General features: G+C 35.6%; 1 protein-coding gene across 3 annotated transcripts in view; it reads right to left on the reverse strand.

Moving 5' to 3' along the window:
- The window catches only part of Mer (ezrin/radixin/moesin family protein merlin), a 488,739-nt gene that overhangs the window by 133,362 nt on the left and 327,464 nt on the right, over nt 1-27,913 (reverse strand). For all 3 annotated transcript variants that reach the window (XR_016548261.1, XR_016548262.1, XM_090392086.1), the window contains exon 11: nt 26,171-26,256. Coding sequence is in view for 1 of the 3 variants with exons in the window: in XM_090392086.1 (XP_090248212.1) it covers nt 26,171-26,256 (86 nt within the window). In the remaining 2 variants the exon portion in view is untranslated. The remainder of the gene's footprint in view (nt 1-26,170; nt 26,257-27,913) is intronic.

Raw genomic sequence — 27,913 nt, forward strand, 5'->3', positions numbered from 1 at the left:
CCACCTGGCTACCTCTGCCTGACTTTGGCCAGCCTCTAGTCTTACGATGACTTACCACTTGAATTCACTGGTTAAATGATGTGTTGCAGCAAAACCTAAGAATTTGATTATTATGAAATGTCTTTATATCACACCAGATATGAAATGGAAAACCATTCCAAAATGCCTGCTTTTATGCCATGGCTCATTTGCATACACTGCCAACCACACCAGCTAATTTTTATGCAATAAATAACCAGATTCAGGGTCACTTTTTATATAACATAAAACTGACTTTCATATGCACCTATCCCCATGAGCTATCATGATTTTTCTTTCTTAATTTATGGAAACTAATATATATATATATATATATATATATATATATATATGTGCGTGTGTGTGTAAATGTACTCCAGATGATGATATAAAGGTTGAAATATCAGGAAATTATTTTGGTTTATACTAAACTACATTTATTACTCTAAAGCAGTAGTTGTCGCCATAATTTTATTATAACAAACTCTAAGCAATAATTTCCATTCTTATTTTGTATACCGGCCACTACTAATACATTTTTTTTTTTTTTTTTGAATCACCTGCTAGTAATCTCCAGCCAATTATGTGGCTTCCGTCCATTAGTACTGTGGACAGGTTACAGATTTTATATATATATATATATATATATATATTTTTTTTTTATTGATTCTATATTTTTCTTTTTTCTTTCTTCTTCTTTTTTTTTTTACCAGATCTGGAAACCATGCTCTAGAAACCAATGGAACTTTTTCAAGTCATTTCAGACTGACACCTCATAAAAGTCTTTCATTCTTGTGAATGTGACATCATGGAGAGTTTGATGATGAGGAGGAGACACTGACTGTAAGTGAGCAAGAGGTATATGGGAAATTGAGCAAACTTGATGTTACTAAGGCTGTGAGACTTGATGATATATCACTGCATATTTTGAAGAAATGTACCAGGAAGTTGACATCTGCCTTGAAACATTTGTTTAATATGAGTCTTACAATGGGTCAAGTTCCAAATGTTAAATCTTGAATAAAAGGTATTTTAATAATATAATACCTTTTATTCAGATTTTACAAGTATACTAAATCCTGCTAAAATATTTGTATATCAATGAATAAACTTGGCGTAATTGTAATAGAAATAATGTTTTTTTTTAAAATTATGAATAATGTATTGTCAATAGTTTTTGTAAGAACAAAGGAGATTGTATTGTGTCTAAGTATGCCATAGTGAACAAAAAAATTCGAGACAGGATTAAGAAGATTAAGTCATGACCTGAGGCTACTGTACACGTGCAGCGCAATATTACACGGGGGTCTCCCATCTAATTGCACCGATAGACGTAGGTGTCAGGTGCAGAAAATTACAGTACCCAGTAGACGATGACGTAAGCAAACACGAAGGTCATTGGGACCGTATAAATAGCAGTTCGCTATGTCGAAACAAGGTCTTGCCTTGCCCTTTTCCTGGAGTACGAGTTCGAGTTGATCCGGTGTGCGTTCCTGTTCCCGGGTCACTGAGGAGTTTCGAGGTAACGTGGGGTTCCAACCCAAAGTTAAGATGTACGCTACGGCAGTGGAGTTTTGCTAACATCGTCAGAGATAATTTGTAATTGCCATTGGAAACCTGTGTTCCAGATAGAAAATTGCCGAGGGACCGACGCGACTAAGATAAGCTGTTTTAGAAGAATTTAGATGCCGAGTTTCCATGCCGCCAAGTTCCTGATGTCTGCTGATGATAAAGAAGGATTTCTCAAAACCCAGAAGAGTTTCCCCGAGTTCAATGCTAAAGTCGAACGGTAACAGAAAGAATTGATTTTATGGATCATTCAGAGAGGTACACACCTCTGTTCAAGTAAGATCTTTCATTGTTTAGCTAGGGAAAAGACTGTGACGGTGATTTAATTAAGGGACTTGTTTTATAGTGATACTTGAGGACTTTAGGCCTTATGCTGATAATTGAATTATTTTGTTATATGTGAGAGAAGGCCTGGCTGAAATTTAAGGTGAAACATCGAGTATTTAATGTTATAGTTATTGCCTGATCTGAGCTTGACTAAATTTAACGAGAGAAAATTATAGACACGTGGTCTTACTAGAATTGATTATGATAAGGATCTAAATTGTAAACATAGTCATTAGTTGTGATTTGAAGCATAGAAGCTAATTTACTCAGTACTTAAAATTGACCCACTGTATATTTCATTGATGTTAAATAAATTGTTTTCTTGTTTAAATAACTTGCCTGATTTGTATTTCCAATGCACTACTCATAAAATTCGAATCTGTGTGAGCTTAAAGCTAGATATTGTCACGACTGCATAACAGGAAATTTAAGTTGATAGATTTACTTAGAATTAAGAGAGAAAGGTCCATGTAGTTTACTGTGTGTTATTCTTTGGAGGGAGATTCACCTCCCAGCCACGAATTTGGTGGCACAGCTAGAAAGTAAAAAAATTTTCCAAATTCAGTTGAGAATAAACACCAGTGGGTCACCCAAAGAGATTGGCTCCAGTCAGAGGCGATTTCTTTGTTCTGTAAGTTTTGCACACATGAGCTGTATATTATTTTCGGCCATAAGTCAGAAGTATAGTAAAGGTTAAGAAGAAAGGTTTAAGCGAGATAACTATAGTTTTTGAAAGGTGCAGAAGACAAGATATAATTGAAGATGTGATAACATAATTAAAATAACTATTTAACACAAAGGAGTGGAAAGAAGGCAAGATTGTACCAGTTCATAAGGGAGGAGATTCTTGACAGAACTTGAGCATCAAATTATAGGCTCATCTGTGTCAGTTGTTATGGCTAAAGTGTTGGAGAGGCTGGTGAGAACCAGGATCCAGAATTGTGTTGACAACAATGGTATTATCTTTGATGTACAGCATGGATTTACTAAAGGGAGGTCATATTATAATCTACTTACTTATTACAATGCAGTGGCACCTTATTATAATAAGGTGACCACTGCATTGGATGCAGGAGATGGATACAAAGTAGTATACTTAGACTTTGCAAAGGCTTTTGATAGATTACCACATGATAAGTTGATAGTCAAACTAGAGCAGATGAGGTTGGATATTAGACTAGTGCATTGGATTGAAGATGGTTGTCTGCAGGGACATATTCATGGGTGTGAGAACTGTGCGGTGGCACAGGGCCCCGTGCCAGTTGAAAAAAGAAAATCAATTAATTTTTTAAATTATTATATAAATTAATATTGTAATTATTATACAAAAAATATTTTTATATAGAAAAATATAATATGTATATAATTTTACAACCAACTATTGTTATAGTAAGCGAAATATTTTTATGTATTTTCTTGGTAAAATAAACACCGAATGTTTCATGAAAATACATTAAAATTATACTGATAACGGCATATCGTTCTTTTGTTGGCACTGCGCCGCGTTTTTAAGATCAAAGGAAGCGGAGAACATGATGCGTTTGGTCAAACAATGAGTACTGAAGATCCTAAAACTGAGAGGAAGGTGAACTATTAACTATTGATGATTCAGCAACATGACCAAAAATTTTGAACAACGCAACACTAACACAAATTGTACAACTTGGTCCACCGTCTCCTCTGACTGAAAATGATTTTCCAAAAGATGACAAGAGATGTTTTTCCACAGTTCACTATGTTAGGACAATTACAAACGGAGAGAAGCAAAACAAAAGATGGCTTGTATATTCAAACTCTTCCAACACTATTTTTTGTTTCTGTTGCAAATTATTTTCTTCTGATGATAAATTTTTATCTATTAATGGCTTTTCTGACTGGCGGCATATAAGTGAAAGATTACAGTCGCACGAACGAAATCCAGTGCACATGAAATGCATGTATTCATGGTCACAAATGGAATGATTAGAAATATGTACACGTTTACACAAGAATAATGTTTAATTTGCCAAATATTTTGGTCTGAATATTACAGACCGAAATATTTGGTCTATAAATATAAATAAACTATAAAAATAAATATAAATATAAATAAACTATTCCTATGTAGCCATCTTCAGTGGCTACATAGGAATAGTTTTAAAAAACAAGGTGGAATACGAACAATTGATCATTCACACATAGAAAGAGCCGTGTGATGTCATATCGCTAAGAATTAGAAGAGTAAACATTTTTAAAGTCATAATTAAAGATATTAATTCAGAAATCCATATAATAATCTTAAATAACATTAGACTAATATAGGAAATTTACATTATAAAAAAAAAAATTAATGTGTTATCCTGATTAAACTTTCCCAAATTTTTGATTACGATTCAAGTTAGGATGTTGAAGTATTGTTAAAAAATCAAAAAATCACAAATGGAATGTAATTTAAAAAATCACAATACAATTGATCAGGCAAATCAAAATGTCATAAAATTTGAAGCAGAACGGTTAAGAAATGTTTTAAGATGAATAGTAGCAGCAATTCTTTATTTATACGAACATAATTTAGCTTTTAGAGGTAATTTTGATACTTTGTGCACAGCCCATAATGGTAATTTTCAAAAGATCATTTAATGCGATGTTCGGGAAAAAAAATTATAGGTAAGAAACAAAATTTGTATCTATCACCCATTGCACAAAATGAATTAATTGTTGATATGGGAACCAAAATTCAACAAAATATTGTAAAAATGATAGGACAGGCAAAGTACTATTCAATAATTCTCGATTGTACTCCTGATGTTAGTCATCAGGAGCAAATTTCAGTAATGTTTAGATTTTTACATATATTTGAAGAAGATATTGAAATTCATGACACCTACTGGTAAAGGTATATGTGAAAATATAAAATCACTTTTGAATAAATTAAATCTTAAATTGTTAGATTGTAGAGGGCAAGGGTACGATAATGGAGCAAATATGAAAGGAGTATATAAGGGAGTCCGTGCTTACATTTTAAATGAAAATGAAAAGGCATTTTATACTCCTTGCGCCTGTCATAATTTAAATTTGATTTTAGGGGATGTTGCAAAATCATCAATTATAGCAATACATTTTTTTAATGTTATACAAAAAATATATGTATTATTTGCTGCCTCAACTTCACGTTGGGACATATTAAAGAAATTTGCTGTGAGCAAGAGGGTGAGGAGTGGTTTCTTTGCATGGAGGGTCGTTGAACCATGGAATGCATTGCCTGATGGAGTGGTGAGGGCGAGAACGGTCAATGAGTTTAAGGAGTGGTATGATAGACTTTGTGTTTCTTAGTGTGGACCTCCCCTCGATGAGTCTTGACAGACTTTATGTTCTTAGGAAGGACCTCCCATGATGAGTCTTTTGACTCCATGGAGGCCTGAATAATAATAATAATAATAATTAACTCCAAAACCGTTATGTGATAGAATATGGGAATATAGAATAGAATCAGTTAGAGCTGTACGTTTTCAAATTCCAGAATTTTTAAATGCACTAAAAGAATTATCTAAAACTGCATCAGATAATACTATCAAAGTAGAAGTGGTTTCAATATATGAACAAATGGATTCATTTGAGTTTATACTAGCCTTGTAATTTGGTATGAGCTTTTGTCAAAAGTTAATTTAGTAAGTATTACAAAATGAAAAATTCCCATAGACGTAGCAACTAAGCATATTAAAGTTAGTGCAGCACTTTGAAGAGCAGAGAATATCAGGATTTGATAGCTGTTTTGAGATTGCTAAAGAACTGTCAAATCTATTAGAAATTAAATTTAAAGAAAGTCCAGTACGTCGAAAACAATATTTTTTGATTATGAAACGCCTGATGAATCACATATAGGTGATAAGAAAGATAATTTTAGGATAAATTTCTTTTTTTTTTTTTTTTTTTTGTAATTTTAGATACTGCTCTACAATCTGTCAAAAAAAGATTTGAATTGTATGAAATTCACAAAAAATCATTTGGATTTCTTCATCATCATCATCAAATTCCTGCCATGTACCCTCAAGGGGTGTACAGGATATGATAGTACTACATGAAAAAAATTACATCATTATTAATTTCCTATCTACAATTTTCCTTCAAATCCGTCTGTTACTTGTCAAGACTCCAACATTATCAGACTTTATATTTCTATCGTCTAAAGCACTTTGTACTGTATCAATCCACCTATATCTTGGTCTTCCTCAGGGTCGTTTCGCTGCCAACCTGGCAGAGAACACTTGTTTTGCTAATCTTTCCTCGCCCATTCTGTTTAAGTGACCATACCACCTGAGATTAGCTCTGCTAACACATTCCTGGATGCTGACAATGTCAAGTTCTTTCCTAATATCCTTGTTTTTAATATGATATTGCAATTGATGCCATCTGTTCACACCTATAATCTTTCTCAGGACTCTCATATCTGCGGTCTCTAGTCTTTGGTCAAGTGTTTTACTTCTGACCCAGCTCTCAGATCCATAAGTTAAAACTGGTTTGAACACTGTCTTGTATACAGCTAATTTAGTGTTCCGACTAATTTCTCTCTTATTCCATATGAATTTATTCAATTGACTTCCCACCATACCAGCTTTGCTGATTCTGTTGTCAATTTCTATATTTAATTTACCATCTTCAGTAAAAATCGTGCCTAAATAGCTGAAATGTTTTACTTCTTCCACAGGTTCTCCATTCACAACACAGTTGACATTTTCAACGATTCTGCCTATTTTCATTGTCTTTGTCTTTTTATTGCTGACCTTCATACCATATCTATTACAACAGCTATTCAATTTAGTCAGAGAATCTTGCAGACTTGTAGCAGATTTATTTAGAAGTATAACATCGTCTGCATAAAGCAAAGAGCTGACATTAACATCTCCAATTTTGATATCATGTTTAATACCACTTTCCTTCATAATGTGATCCATATAGAGGGGATAATGTACATCCTTGTCTCACACCAGATTTAACATTAAACCATCTTCCTGTACTTCCTTCAATTCTAACTGCTGACCTTTATCATCTTTATCATCTCTAATTCCTTTTACAGCACTCTTTCATCCATTCTTAAGCTTCTTCAACAACCTCCAGAATATTTTGCCACCTTCTTGATATTTATTTTCTATTGGATTTCTTTATATGAAATTAATAAGAAAAATGACAGAAAATGAACTAAATTTCTGCTGAAACAGCTGTATCAAAAATTAAATACAGATATTAACGAATCTGAATTTTACAATGAATTAATTATTTTTAGAAATATTGTTCCAGAAGATGCACCCATTAATATTTTAAAATTCATAATTGCAAATAATTTGTTGGATATTTATCCAAATATATTGCTACGACATTTAAAATATTATTGATCAGTCCAGTTATGGTCGCATCAGCAGAAAGGTCATTTTCCAAATTAAAATTAATAAAAACCTATTTGTGATCTATGTCTCAAGAACGTTTGTCGTCCCTGGCAATAATATCTATAGAGCATGAAATTGCAAAAAATTTGAATTTTGATAGCGTTATAAATGATTTTATTAATAAGCGCATTAGGTTAAATAAAATTTAATATATTAAGATTCCTTTTAAATCTTATAAGTTGTTATACATATATTTCATTCTTTATAGTAAAAATGGATATTTTTTTATATTTTTATATTATTTATTTATTTATGATTTATTTATATTATTAAATAAATCATTGTTCTGGTGTATTTATATGATAATGTGTACTTACATAATAAAATAATATATCAATGTACATACAAACACATTTATTTTTTAACTAATTTTTTCCCTTTACTTAAATTGATGCTAAAGAGCATACTTGTTTATTTATGTGCATAAATATTTTTCATATTTGATTTAATTAATTAATTAACAAGATATTCTTCCATTTAAAATTTCCATAAATGTTACTAACTTTCAGGGGCCCTGGCTTTTCCATTTCGCACAGGGCCCAGCTAAATGTAGAAACGGGCCTGGTGGTCTGATAGGTATCAGCAAGTTGCATATGGGGGAGCAACATCCCGGAAGATGAAAGTTGCTAGTGGTGTGCTTCGGGGGTCTATTTTAGAGCCATTGTTGTTTAAGCTGTATATTAATGATATTGGAGAATTGTATGGGGATATTCATTGTTTGAAGAAGATGAAAAGTTGGGATGAACTATGAGGAGTAGAGCAGATGTATTGTGGCCTTACAAGAAGACTTGAATAGATTGCATGATTAGGCATGGGAGTGGGGATGTCAGTTCAATGTTGCAAAATGTAAGGTTTTAAAATTTGGGAAACAAAGATGGAATGTAGAAATTATTCTAGGTGGGAATATATTGTTGCAGGTGGAGGAAATAAGAGATCTTGGGGTGATGGTGGATAAGAATCTAAAATTAGAGGATGCAGATTGTAGAAGTAAGGATATTCTTGTTCCATTGTATAAGGCCTTGATTAGGCCACACATGGACTACTGCGAGCATATTTGGTCACCTGGTTTTCAGAAGGACGAAGAGATGTTAGAAAGGGTCCAGAGGTGACTGACTAAGGTTGTTTCTAATCTCTGGAATGTTGAATATGAGGAAAGGTTGAGAATATGCAATTTACAGAGTCTGATTGATAGGAGGAAGAGGGGTGATATGATAGAGACGTACAAGTTGGTAAAGGATCAATGTTCAAGCTGTTTTTCATAAAATGGTGGGAGATCAGTGAAGAACAAGAGGTCCTGCAAGCTGTATATGGAGAGTGTGAACAAGGGAGTGAGAAGCAAGTTTTTTTGGATGCAGAATTGTGAATGATTAGAATGCCTTGCCTGAGAGCGTGGTGTCTGCAGGGAATTTGAATGTGTTGATGGCATGGTAGGATGAGTTGTGTGTATGGCAAAGGGTTGTGTGTATGACCTCCTAGATGAGAGTTTAACTGTGGGGTCTTAGGATAACAATAATAAACTGTCTTGAAGATGGGATGAGAAGAATTCACATCAACTGCCTCAGTATCCCATAATGCAAAAACATTATGGGAAGGATTACTCAGACTCTAGATACAGACTAGTCATAAAGATACTTCATATGCCAAAATTTGTGTTTGCATAAACTTGGTTAAACGATTCAAATGTGAATACAATTTCTTGCCATGTACAATATACTTTGCAAACCCTTAGTGAAACTTTCTACATCTCTGATCTGAAATATTTAATAATATTGTAATATACCATCTTAATGCTTGTATATAGAAAATATATGATTTCTACATTGATTTAATCTTGGCATAAAATGGCGGCTCGTGTGTTAGTGTTTAGTGTCGTGTATTATTGATAATGAATTGTGAATTTGATTGATATGTTTTTAGCGATTTATATTTATGCTTATTCATTAGTAATAGTAGTTAATTGCTTGCTACCATAAACAGTCACTTTATTTTCCATAGTGCTTTATCCAGGTAAGTCATTTGTAATTACAAGGGCGATAAGGCAGGCCTACAGCCGCTAGTATCGCCTTTGTTTGTTTCTTATAGTGACATTTTATTGCTGGTAGACACCTAAGAGTGTCTACGGGATTTGCTAGTGGATCCCCTCAAAAGTCCACAGGATTATCTTTACCTGTTCGGGACACCTGAGAAATCTCTACTCTTTTCCATCAGTGTCTTGAAATGGCAAAACTTGTGAATGAAACCAAATTCGAGGAAGTATACAAGGAATTCCTCAGACTGGGAAAGCTGCTGAGTGATAATTGGCTGGGAAAAGTGAAATTGTATGACACGTTTCCCCCCGAATGTGTCTCAGACGTTGTAGCTGAAGATCATTTAGAATCAGTGCCTACTACTCCTTCAGACTTTGTAGAAGTGCACGCACACAAAAAGCGAAGAACAACAGATGAACCGCACAATGACAATACTGAAATGGAACAGGATTCTCAGGGTTCGGACGGCAGGTGCCTCTGATCATCCTTAGAGAAAAGCATAAGTGGGCAGCTTTAAGATCCACAATGTCCAATTTGCATATTGGCTTCATTAAAGCCAAAAACATGGATGAAGGCATAAAGATCCAGCCAGCAACAGTGACAGACTATAGAAGGTTGACCAAAGAACTGGACGACAGAGGCATCCAGCATCATACCTTTGCGCTCAGCTCCGAAAAAACTTAAAAGTAGTCCTTCGTGGTGTCTGTGAAGACATTGACACAGCAGAAATAGCTGCTGACCTAAATTCTCAGGATCTGCCTCCAGTCAAAGTCAGCAGAATGTACAACGCAGACAAGACTCCCATGCCATTAGTCCTTGTTGAGATTCATAAAATATACAAGGATATTTACAACTTAAAAACAGTCTGTGGTCTCATTGTCATACTGGAACCACTCCATAAAAGATCATCTTCTGGGCAGCGCCGCAGGTGCCAGAAGTTTGGCCATGCCCAGAATCTATGCAGAGCGAAATATAGATGTTTAAAATGTGGAGACAGCCACCCAACCAATACCTGCACAAAGCCGAGGACTACCTCGGCCAAATGTGCCAACTGCAGTGGCCCTCATCCTGCGAACTACAAAGGATGTACTCAGCACCCAAAGAACAGACGGATGGAGGCAATCAATCAGCCCTCCTCCTTCAGTACAAGAACACCAGAGGCCCAGACATCAAAACCGGAGACTCAGCAGCCGCAGTCGGAGACCTCCAATAATAGAGACACCCGAAAGCAAACAAGAAGCTATGCCGATGTGACCTGTACAATTAGACCAATTCCAGAACAAAATCAACCAACAGCACCTAAAAACCTAACAGCTGTTATTACGGCCTCACTAGCAAACATGCTACAAAATTTCAGCCTATCAAACCCTACTGAAACCTCCACTAAAAGATTTCTTCGTGAAACACAGGTCCTCACAGCTCTCATAAATGAATAGTAACAAACTCATTCCAGCATCTCTTCAGATGGTTGCTTGGAACACAAATGGCCTTAAAAACAAAATTCTGGAACTCCGACACTTCACATCTAGGTATCAACCAGATGTTATTTTAATCAGTGAAACTCATTTAAAACCCTCAGACAATCCTACAATAAGGGGCTATCACCTATACAGAAATGACAGACTACTCTACAGAGGCGGCGGCACTGCCATCTTCATTAAAAACTACATTAAGCACCACTCTGTGAGCATTCCTTCAACCACTAACCTTGAGATCACATGAGTGGAAGTAGTCACCAGCTCCACTGGCAAACTGAAAATCTGCTCAGCTTACAACCCTCCCCAAAAATCTCTACTTCACTCTGATCTAAATGCCATCTTATGCACCAGAGAGCCCACCATTATTGCCGGGGATCTGAATTTCAAGCATCCTGCGTGGAATTGTACAACCATAAACAAGAATGGTTGCATCCTTTACAATTACTTAGGATCAAGCAATGCTGTTGTGGCAGGCCCCACCGAACCAACTCATCTCGGTACGTTCGGCACTGCTGACATCCTGGATATAGCTATCCTTCAGGATATTAAACTTCAATTCAGCATCATATCTATGGATGAACTATCGCCTGATCACAATCCAATTCTACTACAGCTGGGAAATCAAGAATACCTATGTCCTCCTTCTCACTCCTACATTGCATGGGAAAGACTGTCAGCAGCACTGAAGGATTATATTGGACCTGTTCCTCACATATGCACAAAAGAAGAAGTAGAAACTGCAGTTACAAATCTCACACAACAAATACAACAAATTAATTCTGCTATAAAGGTAGCATCCTCCTACAAATCTGCCCGCAAGCCAGATTGTTTGCCTGAAGACATCATTAACTTGATCAGAGACAAAAACAGAGCTAGGAAAAGATACCGTAACACGTGTGCACCACAAGATAAAATAAATCTAAACAGATTAAATGGGGCAGTAAGAGATGCACTCCAAGCCCATAGAGACCAAGTATGGGATGAAAAGTTATCCTCCATTTCACCTACTGATCACTCCATCTGGGGACTACTGAAAAATATCAAAAACAAAGACAGATCCCTTCCCCCAATATTCTCTGACCAGGGCCTTGCTCACACAGATGTAGACAAAGCAGAAGTTATAGCGCACAACTTAGAGGAGCAATGCAGGCCTTCGTATGGAAACCTTAACTTTGACCACATATATAAGATTCACAGCAAGGTCAGACACTCACTCAAACTTCCTATCTCCAGCACTGACCATATTGCACCAACATCATCTGCTGAGTTATATGACATTATTAAAAAATTAAAGAACAAAAAAGCTCCTAGGCCAGACGGCATTACTAATCAGGTGATTAAACTTCTGCCCTGAAAAGCAGTAGTGCACCTGACCAGTATAATAAATGCAATTTTAAGATTTCACTATTTTCCTTCCACCTGGAAACTGGCGCTGACGTAATTCCTATACATAAGCCAGGCAAAGACCCACACCTACTGCAAAATTATCGTCCAATCAGTCTTATCTCAAATCTGGGTAAGGTTGCAGAGAAGGTCATCCTCTCACGATTCCAAACCTCAGTAAATGACCTAAACATCCTCCCTAAAGAACAGTTTGGTTTTAGGCAACACCATAGTACTACCCAGCAAATCCACAGAATTGTGGAATACATCACCACCAGCTACAACTGGCACCAGTGCATAGGTGCTGTTTTCCTAGACTTATCCAAAGCATTTGACAAAATCTGGCATTTTGGACTCCTGCACAAACTTATGTCAGCCGGTACCTCACTAAAAATGGTTCACTTAATCCATTCATATCTTCAGAATAGATCAATGCAAGTAAAAATCAACGATTCTACATCCTCCCAGTGCCACATCTTTGCTGGAGTGCCGCAGGGATCTCTACTGGCTCCATTGCTGTTTTCTGTATACATGTTAGACATCCCACACAATCCGATGACTTCCATTTTGGCCCTGTATGCGGACGATACGGCAATACTAACCAGATCTCTCAAACCCCATTTCATTACAGAAAGCTTCAAGAAAACATTCTAAAGCTGGAGGGTTGGTTCTCTAAGTGGAGATTGGAAGTTAACCCCCAGAAAAGCTCAGCCGTTCTTTTCTCAAAAAGGCCAATGTCTCCTGTTGGAGATGTGTTACTATTCAATACTAAAATTCCCTGGCAGACAGAAACAAATTACCTGGGTGTGATTCTCGACAAAAAAGCTATCTTTCAATCAGCACACTAAGTCTGCGTGCACAAAAGCATCTAAAGCCATAGCTCAGATCTATCCGCTAATTAATAGAAATAGCAAGCTCAGCAACAGAATCAAATTGCAACTATACGAGATGACAATTCGTCCTATAATCAGCTATGCCTCTCCGGCCTGGAGCCACACCTCTAATGCTAACATTATCAAAATACAGTGAGTGCAGAACAAGTGCTTGAGAATGATTCTGAACGCCCAGTGGTATGTTAGAAACAATCAACTCCACAGAGACACAAATATTCCCTATATTTTCTCTTTTCTGCAATCCTTAGCATCCAAGTTTTTCCTAAAGACGTCCACACATCCCAACGATTTCGTTCAGCAAGCTGCAGCATACAATCCAACGGACATATTCAAATATAGAAGACCAAAAGCTATATTAGCCCCCTTTAGTGATGCATAATCTCCATGCCCATTCAGGGCAAGCAATCTGCTCATAAATTTTACCTTCACTGTAACAACAATAGATAGCAGGGAATATGAAAAGCATCTTGCTTCACCCCTAAAGTCATAAATGTCAAAACTGGTCTGGCTAGTGAATCTTTCCATAAGGTTTTTTTTTTTTTTTTGCATTATGGAAACTGAGGTAAATGATGTGAAGTCAACAGCTTCCATATACAAATAGACTAGTTGTTAAGAAGCTGTTTGTTTATCTTGGGTAATGGATTAAAACAAGAATATAATTTCTTGTCAAACTTTACTGCTAGGTTATAACAAACTTTATAACCTAGCAGTTAAGCCAATAATGAATGATAAAAAATCAGCTAGATTACTAAAAAAAAAAAAAAAAAGTATATTTTCGACATGTAATTAAATTTTATTTTTTTTATAAATTTAGGTGATAAAAATGGACAATTCTTTAAGTACACTAAGGTTGTTTTCATTTTTTCATTTCACATGTATGTAAACAGACAACACAGCATATATTACTTAAGGTATCTATCAAAATATTAATTTTCACTGAAAATGACAAGGTTTTACCCCTCTCACATCTTTTATGAAAGTATTGTGAAACGGGTGTAATCAGTATGGTAATAAAAATAGAAACAAACAAATTACTGCCTGGAAAAAAAAAAGGGGGGGGGGTGATAGGCTTACTTCTCCCTGATTTACCCTCCTTACCTTGGGTATATAATTTAATATTACTTTCTCTTGATTATCCCTTAACTATCTCCCATGCACTACTAACATTCTTCCCATGCTGAGTTTTATGCCATGGCACAGCTTCAAGCTTCCTACTAAGCTTGTTATAATCATTTGCCTTGTAGTTCCATATAGTTCCCTTCTTGAGAGATTATTCCTCATATTTTGCTATCTCTAACCTCACAGTCAGTTTCCCCAATTGGAGAAATGTGGCCACCTTGGTTATGGATAGTTCTGATCCTATGACCAGGTCCAATATTTTCGTACTCTGAGTCCCAACACTGCCTCAAGTAAGTTATCTCTGAGTAGGTGTATTAATTCCATTTCCTTTCCTGTCATATGATCTTTCTTCCCTCCTTCCAATCTATATCTCCATAGTTGAAGTCACCCATAATAACCACTCAACCTGCACTTATTGTATGAATTTGTTGATGCATGTCTTCTAGATCATCCCTGTAACCACCAATCTATAGTAGTAACCAACCGTACATTTTGTCTTATTGGCCTTGATGTCACACTAGACTGCTTCAAATGGACAACCATCCTCCTGTCTATCTCCTATTCTTTCAGTTGCAATTCATCTGCTATCATCAGTAGTACCCCCTACCCCACCCTATCTTCTCTATCCTTCATGAAATACTAAATCCTTCACATTCAATCCCTGTAACTATACCATCTTCTGTTAGCGAAGGCTCAGTGATGCCTATAACTTTTGGCAAGGTTGCACTCCCCCACCCCCCCCACTTCTTGTTCCTGATACTTCTAGCATTAGAATACAGATTCTGCAGCATCCCTTTAGGCCCTGCCCAAGCTTTTTCTTCCTAGATTGATTACGCTATTCAATTTTTTCCTTGAGAAGATTTTGCATTTGGTTATTCTGACAATCACTTATCACATGGATACTCTCTCTCTCTCTCTCTCTCACACACACACACTTACATTTGCCCTAATTGCTCAAGTTTTCCTGAATTTGTGCTTCAGCATGCTCAGTGAACAAAGCTCTAGACATCTAACACCAAAACCATTTAGATGCAGTCTGTCAGCATTATACAAATTTTTCTTTTTGTCAAACTCAGAACATAAGTCCACAAATCCTACACTATTCCTTCTACACAACCTACGAATTGAATTGTTTACTATCAATGCCATCCTCCACAAATCGCTTCTATCATAGTGTGTCAAGAGACTTGACAAGCTATGATAGAGGCGATTCACTATGATAGAAGGTGAAGATAGAATCTTCACCTTCTCACTATGATAGAGTGAGAAGGTGAAGATTGTAAGAGACTTGCAATCTTCACCTTCTCACTCTTCTTTTATGCTTCATCCAACAACTCCTTCAAATCCTCCCTTTTGATCTCTCAAATCATTAATGCCAATCAACAGAGTTATTTCGACTTACCTTTCTGCATCTGTACAGTATGACTAATATCATTAATTTTTGCACCAGAGAAACATGATTTTGTTATACTTTCATTAAGTACTCTTCTGATCACAGTCTCCATACATACTTTTCTCCTTACCTTGTTTTTCTCGACTTCAAATGATCACGATTCTTACCTTGTACCATCTGGTTCTTTCTCTTCTCTTATGCTGCCAATGCTTGTTTCATTTAGCAATCTTTAAAAGTAATTACTCCAAACATCTAGAATATCTTCAGTTTTCACACACCTTTATCATCTCTGATTCCTTTTACAGTACTGTTTCCTTCACTTCTAAGCATTTTCGACAGCTTCCAGAATATCTTACCATATTCCTGATATTTGTGCTCTTACTCTTACCAAAAAGTCTTCCCATGACTTTTATTCAGCTAGTTTTACACAGTGCTTCACTTTCTTGCCCTTTTTCTATTCTCTAAGAGCACAAGCTGAATTACTCTCAATGCCAGGAACTATCGATATACATTCTTCTTCTTCTCCTTCACTGTCTCTTCAATGTCCTGAGACCACTGTTGAGTTCTGATTTTCCTATTCTTGCAGACAACCTTATCACATGCCCCTTTCTGGATAAATCAATGTTTTCTTCAGGGTTTGCCACTGAATCTCCAAAGTTTTGTTCTTGTTTTCAATCTCCTTGAATTTTTCTCAAATAATGCTTGTGTATTTCAGTCTACAGTTCACATCTGAAAGTTGCCAAACTTTGATTTCATCATTGACGGAGAACAAAGGCAGAGTTATAAAAAACAAACAGTGGACACACCTTGTGCTGGAACTTACTTTCTCCAAACTTGAGCCACTGTTATTCCTTACAACAAAAGCTATATTCAAGATCCTCTTCTAGATTATCTTCTGGTGGCCATACACCATTTAAAAGAAAATGAATACTTTTAGGTAAATCTATTAATCTCAGAATACATTCTTATAACCATTTCTTCTCTCAAAATGGTTACTTGTAGCCACATGCTATCTGGACATAACAAAACAATGTTCAAGGCTCTTTTCTAGATTACCTTCTGGTGGTCGCACACCAACTGAAAGAAATAATTACTTTTAGATAAATCTATAGGCCTCTAAAAGCATTCCTATAATTATTTCTCCCTTGAACTATGGCTGCCTAATAATTATAATTATCATTATTATTATTTAGGCCTCCAAGGAGTCAAAAGACTCACTGTAGGAGGTCCTTCCTAGGAAACAGAAGTCTATCAAGACTCATCATGGGAGGTCCCTTCTAGGAAACACAAAGTCTATCATACCACTCCTTAAACTCAATGACCGTTCTCTCACCACTCTATCAGGCAATGCATTCCACAGTTCAACCACCCTCCATGCAAAGAAACCATTCCTCATCCTCTTGCTCACAGTTTCCTTTCGTAACTTCCAGGAATGGCCCTTTGTCATCACTCCTTCCCGCTGTTCAACCAAGCGAAAGAACTCCCCAGTGTCAACCCTGTAACCACCTCTCAACAGTTTAAAAGTCTCAATCATATCATCTCTCCTTCTATCCACCAAACTCTGCAGTCCACATCCGATCCTCATAACTAACATTGTACAGTCCTGAAACTGTCTTTGTTATCCGCCTTTGTACCCTTTCCACAGTGAATTTATCCCCTTCAAATACTGGGGATCAAATCTGAGAACAATAGTCTAAGTGTGGTCTGATCAAGGTCTTATACAACGGAATGATGACTTTTTATCTCTGCAGGTCAACGTCCTTCTCAGTATTGCAGCAATCCTCTGTGTTACCTTCATCACCTTTGCAATATGTCCCTTGAATTTCAGGTTTCTATCAATCAACCCCAGATCTCTTGTCTCCCCCTACTTCCTCCAGTATAGCTCCTCCAATAGAGTATGCAGCATCCCATCGATGTGGCCCAAACCTCAAGACCTTACATTTTGATGCAAACCGACACCCCCAATTCATTTGCCCATCTGTCTAGCATATTCAAATCCTCTTGCAGGACTACCACATCTGCACTATTACTAATAATCCTTCCCAGCTTCATATCATCCACAAACAACTGAATATCCCCCTGCAATCCACTGACAATGTCATTAATATAAAGGTTAAACAATATAGGTCCCAGTACTGAGCCCTGTGGAACCCCACTTAACTCTCTGCCGCCTTGAAACTGCCCCACCATACACAACTCTCTGATACCTATCAGAGAGCCAATCCTGAATCCAGTTGAACAACCTGACATTCAAACCCATGTGCTGCAACTTAAATATCAGCTTATCATGTGGCACCCTGTCAAGGCCACAAATTTCTTTTTCTCGATTACTTTTTCTCTCGCTTCTCTGCCCATTTGCATGCCAGCTTCAAACTCACTGGTACTAGCCAAAATACAGAGCAGTAGTTGAACTAAGTATATTGCCAGCTCTACATGTTTGTTTATGCCATCATTACATAATTGCCGAAGTTAACAACACATTAAGTTATGATGCATTGCTACCAAATCATTCTAACAACAACATTTTGTAATGCCAGATATGGGTTCACCATTATCCACCCCTATTGCTAACTTTTACATGGAACATTTTGAGCAACATGCTCTAGATTCCTCTCCTTTAAAACCAAAAATCTCGCTTAGATACATTGACAATGTTTTCAGTATCTGGCCACATGGCTGCCAGACATTTGACACTTTCCTAAGCCACCTAAACAAACAATACAAGCACATAAATTCACAATTGAGATTGAAAAGCAGAACACACTTCCACTTCTAGATACACTTGTTGCACATCTTCCATCTGGAACTGTTTACCGGAAACTGACACATACTAGACAATATACACAAAAACTCCTACCACCACAAAAACTAGGGGTCATTAATACACTTAAAAAAACAGCACTTTGGAGATTTGCTCCAATGAACAAGCACTTAATGATGAATTAAAAATTATCAGCAATACCTTCCTAAAAAATGGTTACAGACAAAATACTATCAACAAAATTCTGCACAAGACCTCACTTAAAAACAAAAATAAATAAGACTACAATAAAATTGTAACCATTCCATACATTAAAGAGATATCAGACAAAATAAACAGAATACTACAAAAATACAACCTTAAAGCCACCTTTAAATTTCCTGCAAAATTAAAGAACTTACTCAACTCATCCTTACTCAACATACCCTCCCTCCACTGGGCCCACCCTGGAGTATACCATATTCACTGCACCTGTAATTTGCCCTATATAGGGCAAACAGAAAGCACAATTCCTATCAGAAAAAAAAGGAACATAAATGACACATTAAATAGAATAACTATGGTCAAGCTAGCCTCTCTGATCAAGCCCTGAATACAATTGACTGGAAAAGCACCTGTTGTTTACATCCCACCAAACATGGTATGAATGTAAATTTAAGGAGGTCTGTGAGATTCTTATCAATCACCCTAATCTTAACAACAATGATGATCTAAAAATCCCAATCATATGGAAGGCACATATTCAACCCACTTAGTCTTTCTTCCTAAGAGTTAATTATAAATAGGACCATAGATAATCCAGGATCTTAAATCTAATATAACAATTGTCATGTTAAATTAGAACATCATTTTTACTGCAACAAAATTATCTATATGAAAGAATGTTTCTCTGATGTTGTCTTAAATAAAATATAGCTTTGATGTAGTTAATTTATTTTATTGTAGAGTTGAGAAGGAGGGCCAAAATGTTAGATGATGACCTTAATATGAAGGTCGAAACATCAGGAAATTAAAATAATTATTTATAACATGGTTGTATAGTCCATAATTTGTGTAAAATGAAAAAAAAAATTGAAAGTAAGTGTAAAAGTATAGAACGAGAGAATGGTTTGACTGATATAAAAAATAAAGAGTTAGCTGCAATGCGGGAGATATAGATACTCAGTGGATCAGCTAACAAAAAGAAGCAAATGCAAGATAAGAAAAATGAGGGCATGATCGGGTGTGAAAGAAAAATTAAGGAGTGAGTGTTATATGGTGATTCAATCATAAAAGGTGCGACTGAGTAGAGTTGAGAAGGAGGGCCATAATAGTGAATGGCTCTATGTGTAGGTTATGTAGAAAGATTGTTGTGGAGTTTGTGGATGTGTGGAGCGAGTTTGATAGTCAAAAGGACTTATACAAGAAGGATGGTTTGCATCTGTATGGCTTTGATGTTCAGAGACTGGAAAAATTGTTGCTGAATGAAGTGAAAGTGGATGTACAGAATCAGGGAAACTAGCTTTTAAGGGGGAGTTGTTGAGTGGACATGAAGACATCAGTGAGGCAGTTGAGTGTAAGAATGTGTATAATATGCCAGAATTAGTACCAAGGGTAACAAACCAGAATGGGATAGTTAGTATAAGGTGTCAAAATAGGGGTGGGACTAGGGGGCTTTTGTACTTTATGTACACTAATGCCAGGAGTATTAGGAATGAGCAGGAGGAATTTTGGCTTGATTGGCTCATCCCAGCAAAGGTTACTGGCATTAGTGAGACATGGCTAACAGAAGATGATATATCTGGTGTGAAATTGCAGTCAGCAGAAAAAAAATATACAGATGGGTGCTGCTATAGACCAGGGGATGGAATAGATGATGGAGATAGTATGCATTGGCAAATATACTCAATGGGTGGAGGACAGATAATTATTATGGGGATTTCAACTATGATAACATTGATTGGAAGGAGGAAGGAAATGGATTTTATGCAGTTACTTTTTTAGTGCATGAGACAGCATGTAATGGAATATACTAGGGGTTCGAGAGTGCTTGATCTAGAAATTGCATCTGAGAATTTGACTTAATGAATATGACCACATTGCCACCAAATGGTGAGAGTGATCATGTGGTCTCGACTTGGGAGGTGGATAAATGTGTGGAATTTTCAGTTAAGACAGGGTGGAATTACCGGGCTGGTAAGTATGACAAGCTTTGGAGATTGATTGGATCAGTGCCATCCAGCCCTTGCATGTAAAACTGCAAGGGCTGGATGTTGATAGTGCATGGGAAGTGGTAAAGGAGTGTTTGAGGGAGGTAATGGCTGACTGCATACCTAGAATCAGGATAGTTAATGAAGTGGGAGTTAAATGGATGAATAACACCATTAAGATTGAGCTGAAGAAAAAAAAAAAAAAAAAAAAACAATTGTGGAGGAATTTAAGGAGAAAGGTGACCTGCAGGCACATGAACAGTAAAAGGCACAGGCCAGAAGGATAACTAGTGTGGTAAGAGAAGCAAACGCAGATTATGAAAGGAAGTTAGCAATGCAGGCTAAAGAGATTCCCAAACAGTTCTTTCAATATGCTGCAAGTAAAAGAAAAAATGTATACAGCAGAATGATTTTAAGGAATGCCTATGGTAGGGGAGGTAACTGAATCAGTCGAAATAGTAGAATTACTAAGCGAACCATAAGTGAATCATAAAAATAAAAAATTACATATATGCAACAATGAAATAAAACCAATAATTGAAAAAAAAAAAGCTGGCCTTGTTGTTGTTGTTGTCCTTTGAAGAGTCTTAGATGTTTCCGTGTGCTCTTTGTACTGCTTTGGCTATGTCTGTGATTTTGTTTGTATAGAGCTGTTGTTCAGGATTAGGATCTATTTCTTGCAAGGCTGCTGTAATTGCTGGACAGGTAAAGATGTGAGTGGGTGTCAGTTCAGTATTGGGGCAGTTGTTGCAGTTTCTATATGTTCTCGTATCATCTGTATTGATCTTCATTCCTCTATAATGTCCTGTTCGTAGTCTTGCTATCGTGGTGGAGGTCCTTCTGTCAGCATTGATCTCGAGAATTTGATGTTGTATCACTGATTTCAATGGAATTAGTTTAGCTTTTGCTAGTGCATTGGCATCAGCAAGAGTTATCATGTGAGTTTCTTGGTTGAGTTCTCTGGCCTCTTTTGCTAATTTATCAGCTGCTTCGTTGTGATCAATGCCTACATGAGCAGGAATCCATTGTAAAATGCAACTTTTACCTAAACACTTTAGATGATTTAAGAGTTTATGGATGTCTTGTGTGAGCTTGGTATTGCCATTTTTGATTGCCTCCATAGCTGATCTTGAGTCACTGTAAATTATAATTCCTTCAGATTGTTGAGATGATGATAGATTTAAGTAGGCTTCTAGTGCTTTATTTATTGCGTAGAGTTCGCTGGTAAAATTGGAAGCGATTCTCCCAGATCCAACTTTTATTGAAAGTTTTTCACCTTTCGGGAGTAGAAGGAGAACACCAGCGCCTCCATTAATCATATTGGTGTCTGATGATCCATCGGTATAACAAATAACCTGTTTGGAGGATGAAAGAAGGTTGATGGTATTTAGGCCTTTTTCTTTAAGCATTTCTTTTGGTTCTTTTTTTGTACAGAGTTTGGTAAGGTTTAGATTTATGGAGGTATTTGAAGGTAAAGGACTGGTAAATAGAGGTTCTTTGTTTATGTGGACATTTTGCTGATCAAGACCTATTTCTTTCCTGATAGTGTCATCATATTGTAAAGTCGATGATCTGTGAAGTCTGCAAATTTGGTTCCAATGTTCATAAGTTTTTAGGGAGATATGATCACTTTGGTAGCTTCTGATATTATTTATGAATTTTATGGTGGCAAATTTTCGTCTGTCCTCCAGCAGGTCAAGCCCACATTCCTGTTGGGCTCTGATGTTGTTAGTGGATGAGACTGCACCAATGATAATCTTGGATGCTTTTGCTTGTATTTTGTCTAGTTTTTTCTTTACCGATGAGGCCGAAGGTGACCAGATAGGTGCTGCATATTCCATTATTGGCCTTATTAGTGTAGTGTAAGTAGTTTTGAGGATTTTTGGCTTTGCGCCCCAATTTGTTCCACAAAGCCTTTTCAGTATATTTAATTTTTTTAGAGCTCTGTTGGAAGTGTTAGAGATGTGTTGTGCAAAACGTAATTCCTGATCAAGCGTAATACCAAGGTATTTTGGATTTGTGACTTTTTCAATTAGCTTGTTATTGATCATGACTTTGGGATTGTAGGAATGTCTATTTTTCCTGTCTGTACTAAAGCTGGCCTTTAAAAGATGGTTAAGTAGCAAATATAAACAAATTACACCAATAAGTTACAAAATGCTTTAAATGATATAATAACAATGAAAGAATTAAAGGACAACCTAAGTAAAATAAAAAATGGCAAATCGGCAGGAGAAGATGGGATAAACTCCGAACTGTATAAATTAGCTGGAAAAAAATTTCATCAGAGATTATTAAAATTTTTAAATAAAATATATACAAATGGACAAATACCAATAGAATGGAATACACGTATAGTAATACCTATATTTAAAAAAGGAGATAAAACAAAACCTGCCAATTACAGATTATTGAAAACATGCTACAAAATATGCAGGAGAATACTTAATGAAAAATTGAAAATATACAGTGAAAAAATATTCTTAGAATGTCAAAATGGATTTAGAAAAGATGCTCTACAATGGATGTAGCTTTTTGTTTAAAATTACTTATAGAAAAAAAAAGAGAATTTAATTTAGAAACTCATGTTTTGTTTATTATCATCATTATTACATGACACCTCCAGGGAGTCCAAAGACTCATCGAGGGAGGGTAACTACTCTATAGCTCCGTCTCCAGCACTCAATTCACCAACTACAATCTTCATCTACTGCCCACCACCACTAGTATTTTCACAGACAATCACAAACATCCATGCCCACGACGGGATTCGAACCCGCAGCCTTTTGGCTGGAGAGCGGATATGCTAAACCACTCGGCCAGGCAGGCCAGCTTGTAAAAAGATATATACTGTTTGATATATTACAAAGAATAAATATATCTAATATTTTACTACATGCAATATTGAATATATGCAACGATAATGAAATAAAAATAAAAATAAATGAAAAAATGTCTGAAAAACAATCTATAAAACAAAGAGTAAGACAGGGATGTCCTCTGTCTCCAACACTTTTCAATATTTACATTAATGAAATATTAATAATTATTATTATTATTACATGACACCTCCAGGGAGTACAAAAACTCATTGAGGGAATTACAGTGGAACACCTTAAACAATCTAGGTATAGAAATTTCCCAGAATAACAATATAAATATGCTATTATTTGCAGATGATCAGGTAATAATATCAGATAAGGAAGACAATTTACAAAGACCAATATATAATTTAAACGTTATAGTAGAACAGTTTGGAATGAATATCCATACATAAAACTAAAACAATGGCACTTTGTGAACAAACTCCAGTTAGAAATAAAATAGTTATTAATAATAAAATAATAGAACTAAATAAATACTTTCATTTGTTCTTGGATGTGAAATATCATATAAAGGAAAAAAAAGACATACAATTAAAAACTTCAAAATGTTTATAGATTACAGGCCTGATAAATAGAACACTCAATCCAAATATAGTACAAAAAGAAACAAGCTTGAAAACATACAATACTTTAGCAGTGCCCACATTATTATATGGCAGTGAAATTTGGACAACAAACAAAGAATAAAAACAAGTCAAATGAGATTTATGAGAAGAACTGCAAAATACACATTATTAGACCAAAAAAAGGAACAAAAGATATTTTAAAAGAACTAAAAACAAAATCAATAGAAAAAAACTAAACAATTATAAACAAAAATGGATAAAACACATACACTGAATGGCCAACACCCGATATTCTAAACAAATAATAAAATACAAACCAACTGGAAAGACAACAATGGGTAGACCTCAAAAATAGATATTAGACGGATAATGAAACGACCGAACAGACAAATATAGTCTATATCTGTAATTAGCATCATGATGAGTATAATCATAAAAAGTAAATATGAGATAGCTAGTATAATGAGTGCTGTTTAATGTTCAATTTCACTGAATGACATTGATTATTTTGTTCTCTATTTGAATACATTGCTCTTTCATCCCCCCCACCCTACCAGTCAGCCCTCAGAATCCACTTCACTACAGAAAAAGAAATTAACAATAGCCTGCCTTTTCTGGAAACTCCAAGCATGTCTTCCTAACAGCACTCTTTATTTCTCTGTTTACTGAAAAACCTATTGCACGAGTAGATACATAAGACCCCCCCCCCATTCCTTCCCAGCAATATTGTATTATTAAAATCCTTATCAATATAGCTTCCATTTTCTGTTCCAATTAGGCTCATTTACACTGAATTCTCCTTTATTTGCCATACCTTCCTATCCAATGGCTACAATGTCAAAAAGGTTAAAACAGTTGTTCTTGCAGTCACCTCATAACATACATATCACGATGCATGGAACAGTAATGCAATTACTGTTACCTATATCTGGAGCACCTCAGAAAAAATACCCAGAACTTTAAAAAATATAATCTCTGCACAATTTTCTTCTAACCTCATTTGAAACTGGAAGCGATTATCTGCTCTCGTAAAGATCCACTTCCTCTACTCTTGGTTCCAGCTGTTTAAAAGATTCCTTGTTTATACAGCTTGTCAAATTATGGACAAACTGAGAGATCTACTGACATCTGTTTTGGCAAACACAAGAAATACGTCTGATGCCACAATTATGGCCAGTCAGGTCTAGCTGACCATGAACTGCACAGAATCAAATGGAAAAAAAAAAAATTACTATGCTTCACTGCAGCAAATACCAAGTTGAAAGATTTTTTTTTTTTTTGAATCAGCAGCAGATTTAAAAAAGCAACCTAATCTAAATAAATAAATATGGTCGTGTTAAACTTCCCAAGTTTTGGGAAACATTAATTTATAGACCTCCTGTCCAAAAGCCAAAGGCACCAACATCATCTATAGAGGGAGTCCCTCATAGAACTTTAGGCTTCTAGATTAACTTTTTCCACTTAGTGTATTGTGTGTTTCTGTGTGAGTTATCACAATTTTATATTGTACTCCAGATATCTCTGTGACATATGAAATATTATAAATGATTGACTTGTATTTAATTATTTCTCTGTCCTGAATTTATTCCATTTAACCTAATTATGAGTTTAAACCAGCATCTAAGCTTAACACCTATTTGACAAGTTTAACAATAGGTGTGAAAAAAAAATGTGGATATGGTAAATTGGTACCTACCTTTGCTAAGAATAGAGAAATATAATAATTGTTGGAAACAATATACATGGGAATATAATATATATGCAAAGATGGTCTTTTTTACATATATTACTTAAAGAAATTTAATTTATCCACATAAAGATTTCAACATCTAGAATGTTATAAAAAATAATAAAATAAAATGAAAATTCTTACCCAGAGAGCACTGTTTCAACGGAAGATATTTATCCTTTCTTTTAGTGTTACACGGTGATCAGCATTCATTTTAGAAATTATGGACTTTACAACCGTGTTATAAATAACTCTTTTAATATCCCCTACCTCTACTTATTAAGAGTTATTTATGACACGGTTGTAAAGGCCATCATTTCTAAAATGAAGAGGATATTTATAGTATTTAAAAATATTAATTCAGAGATGTTAAATTTATGATTATTATGATAACATTATTAAAGTATATGCACCTCCTTTCAGATTCTTCTACCATTTTTGTAGCTAAGAGTTCAGCTTCCTGTGCTTTCCTTTCCATTACCAATTTTTCTTCTTCTGTCTGTAAATGTGGAATTATATGTTAATAAAATTTCTGATATAAATAAGCACAAATACACTGAAAGTAAAATAATGAATAAAGATATTAGATGTTTAACATTTTAACTGCTATGGTTGAGTTAACTCGAGCACGGAAAAAAATGGTGCACTCAAGTGGCCACCCCTTGTAGATTATGTAAATTTTATAAAACACTATTATTGCCATTTTTGTAAGTGAACAAGTGTATATCAAGAATGTATGATTAAATCACTTAAGGAATTGAACAACGTAGATACGAATATAAATTAAATTACACTTTAATAAATATTTCCGATATTTCGGCAACGTCACGTTGCCATCTTCAAAAGGAACTTACAAAAAATGGCACATGCATGTAGGCACTACAACACAGTAACTGAGAATGAAGAGATGAAGCTATTCTTCTCCTAAAAGTCCTGATGGTGCCCTCTAGTGGGCTAAGTAGGTGTTCTTGGCCATTGGCCTGCTGATGTAAGACTCCCAAATTTTGGGCAGTCACATACAACCAAATTTGTTGAGGTTTGGAGAGTTTCTTAGGGCTGAGGCTGATTCCATAAATAGTCTTTTGAATTTGTATTTGCTACGGTGTATTACTGTAGCTTTCTTCCACCGTATTCTGTGGCGTGTATCCAGAGCATGGTCACAGAATGGATGTACTTGTGAAAACGGATGTAGTCCTTGTGTTCAGAAATTCATATTCACTGTCCTGCCTGTTTGGCCAAAGTAAGGCAGTTTACAGCTGCAAGGGACCTAGTATACACCAGGTAGGTCTAGGGGAAGTGGTTGGTCTTGAAGTAACGAATTCTACAATATGCTACAAGATGTCTGGAAAAAGATAGATAAAAATGATTACATATCTGTTCTTGGAGTCCTTAATGCCAGAATTGGAGACATCCCTATTACTGATTGTGCAGGAAATTACGGAAAACATATATGCAATAACAACAGAAAAAAAAAAATTGATTTTTCAGTATTTAATAGTTTAAAAATCACAACTTCATTCTTTAAGAATAAGGACTGTCATAAACATACTTGGTCAGCAAGGGGTTCGCAGACAATTATCGATTATGTAATAGCTAATAAAAAACTTGCAAAATTCATTCTAGATGCAAGAGTATACGGAGGTTGTGAATTAGAAATGGACCACTTTCTTCTTGTTTCAAACCTGAGATTCTCACCTCAATGGTTAATGAGAAAAGCCCATTCATCTGAACAGGAATCCTTTTTTAAGATTGGCGTTTTAAATGACCCTAGCATTAAATAGCTCTATAAAAAAAGAATTAATGAAAAAACAGAAAATATAAATTTAGATAAAACTGTCGAGGAAGAATGGAATAACATCAAAACAATTATAACAGACGCAGCCAATGAATCACTGGGAAAGAAGAGGAAGTGGCAGAGAAGAAAGGGAATTAGAAGATGGAATGATCAGATCGCTCAAATTATTGAAGACAAGAGGAATGCTTTTAAAAAATACTTAGCAACTTAAAATATTACATGCCCAGCGTCCAATACTTTTAAAATATTAAATAATTTAAACAGAGATCTAAGAGAAAACACATGTCTTTCACCGATCGATCAGAATACCTTGCTAAGCTATTATAAAACCTTTTGGTCTCACAATAAAGATTTTGAAATA

This window comes from Typopeltis vanoorti, chromosome 4, assembly GCF_054136105.1.
Source record: "Typopeltis vanoorti isolate ZY-2024b chromosome 4, IOZ_Tvanoo_1.0, whole genome shotgun sequence".
NCBI lineage: Eukaryota > Metazoa > Arthropoda > Arachnida > Uropygi > Thelyphonidae > Typopeltis > Typopeltis vanoorti.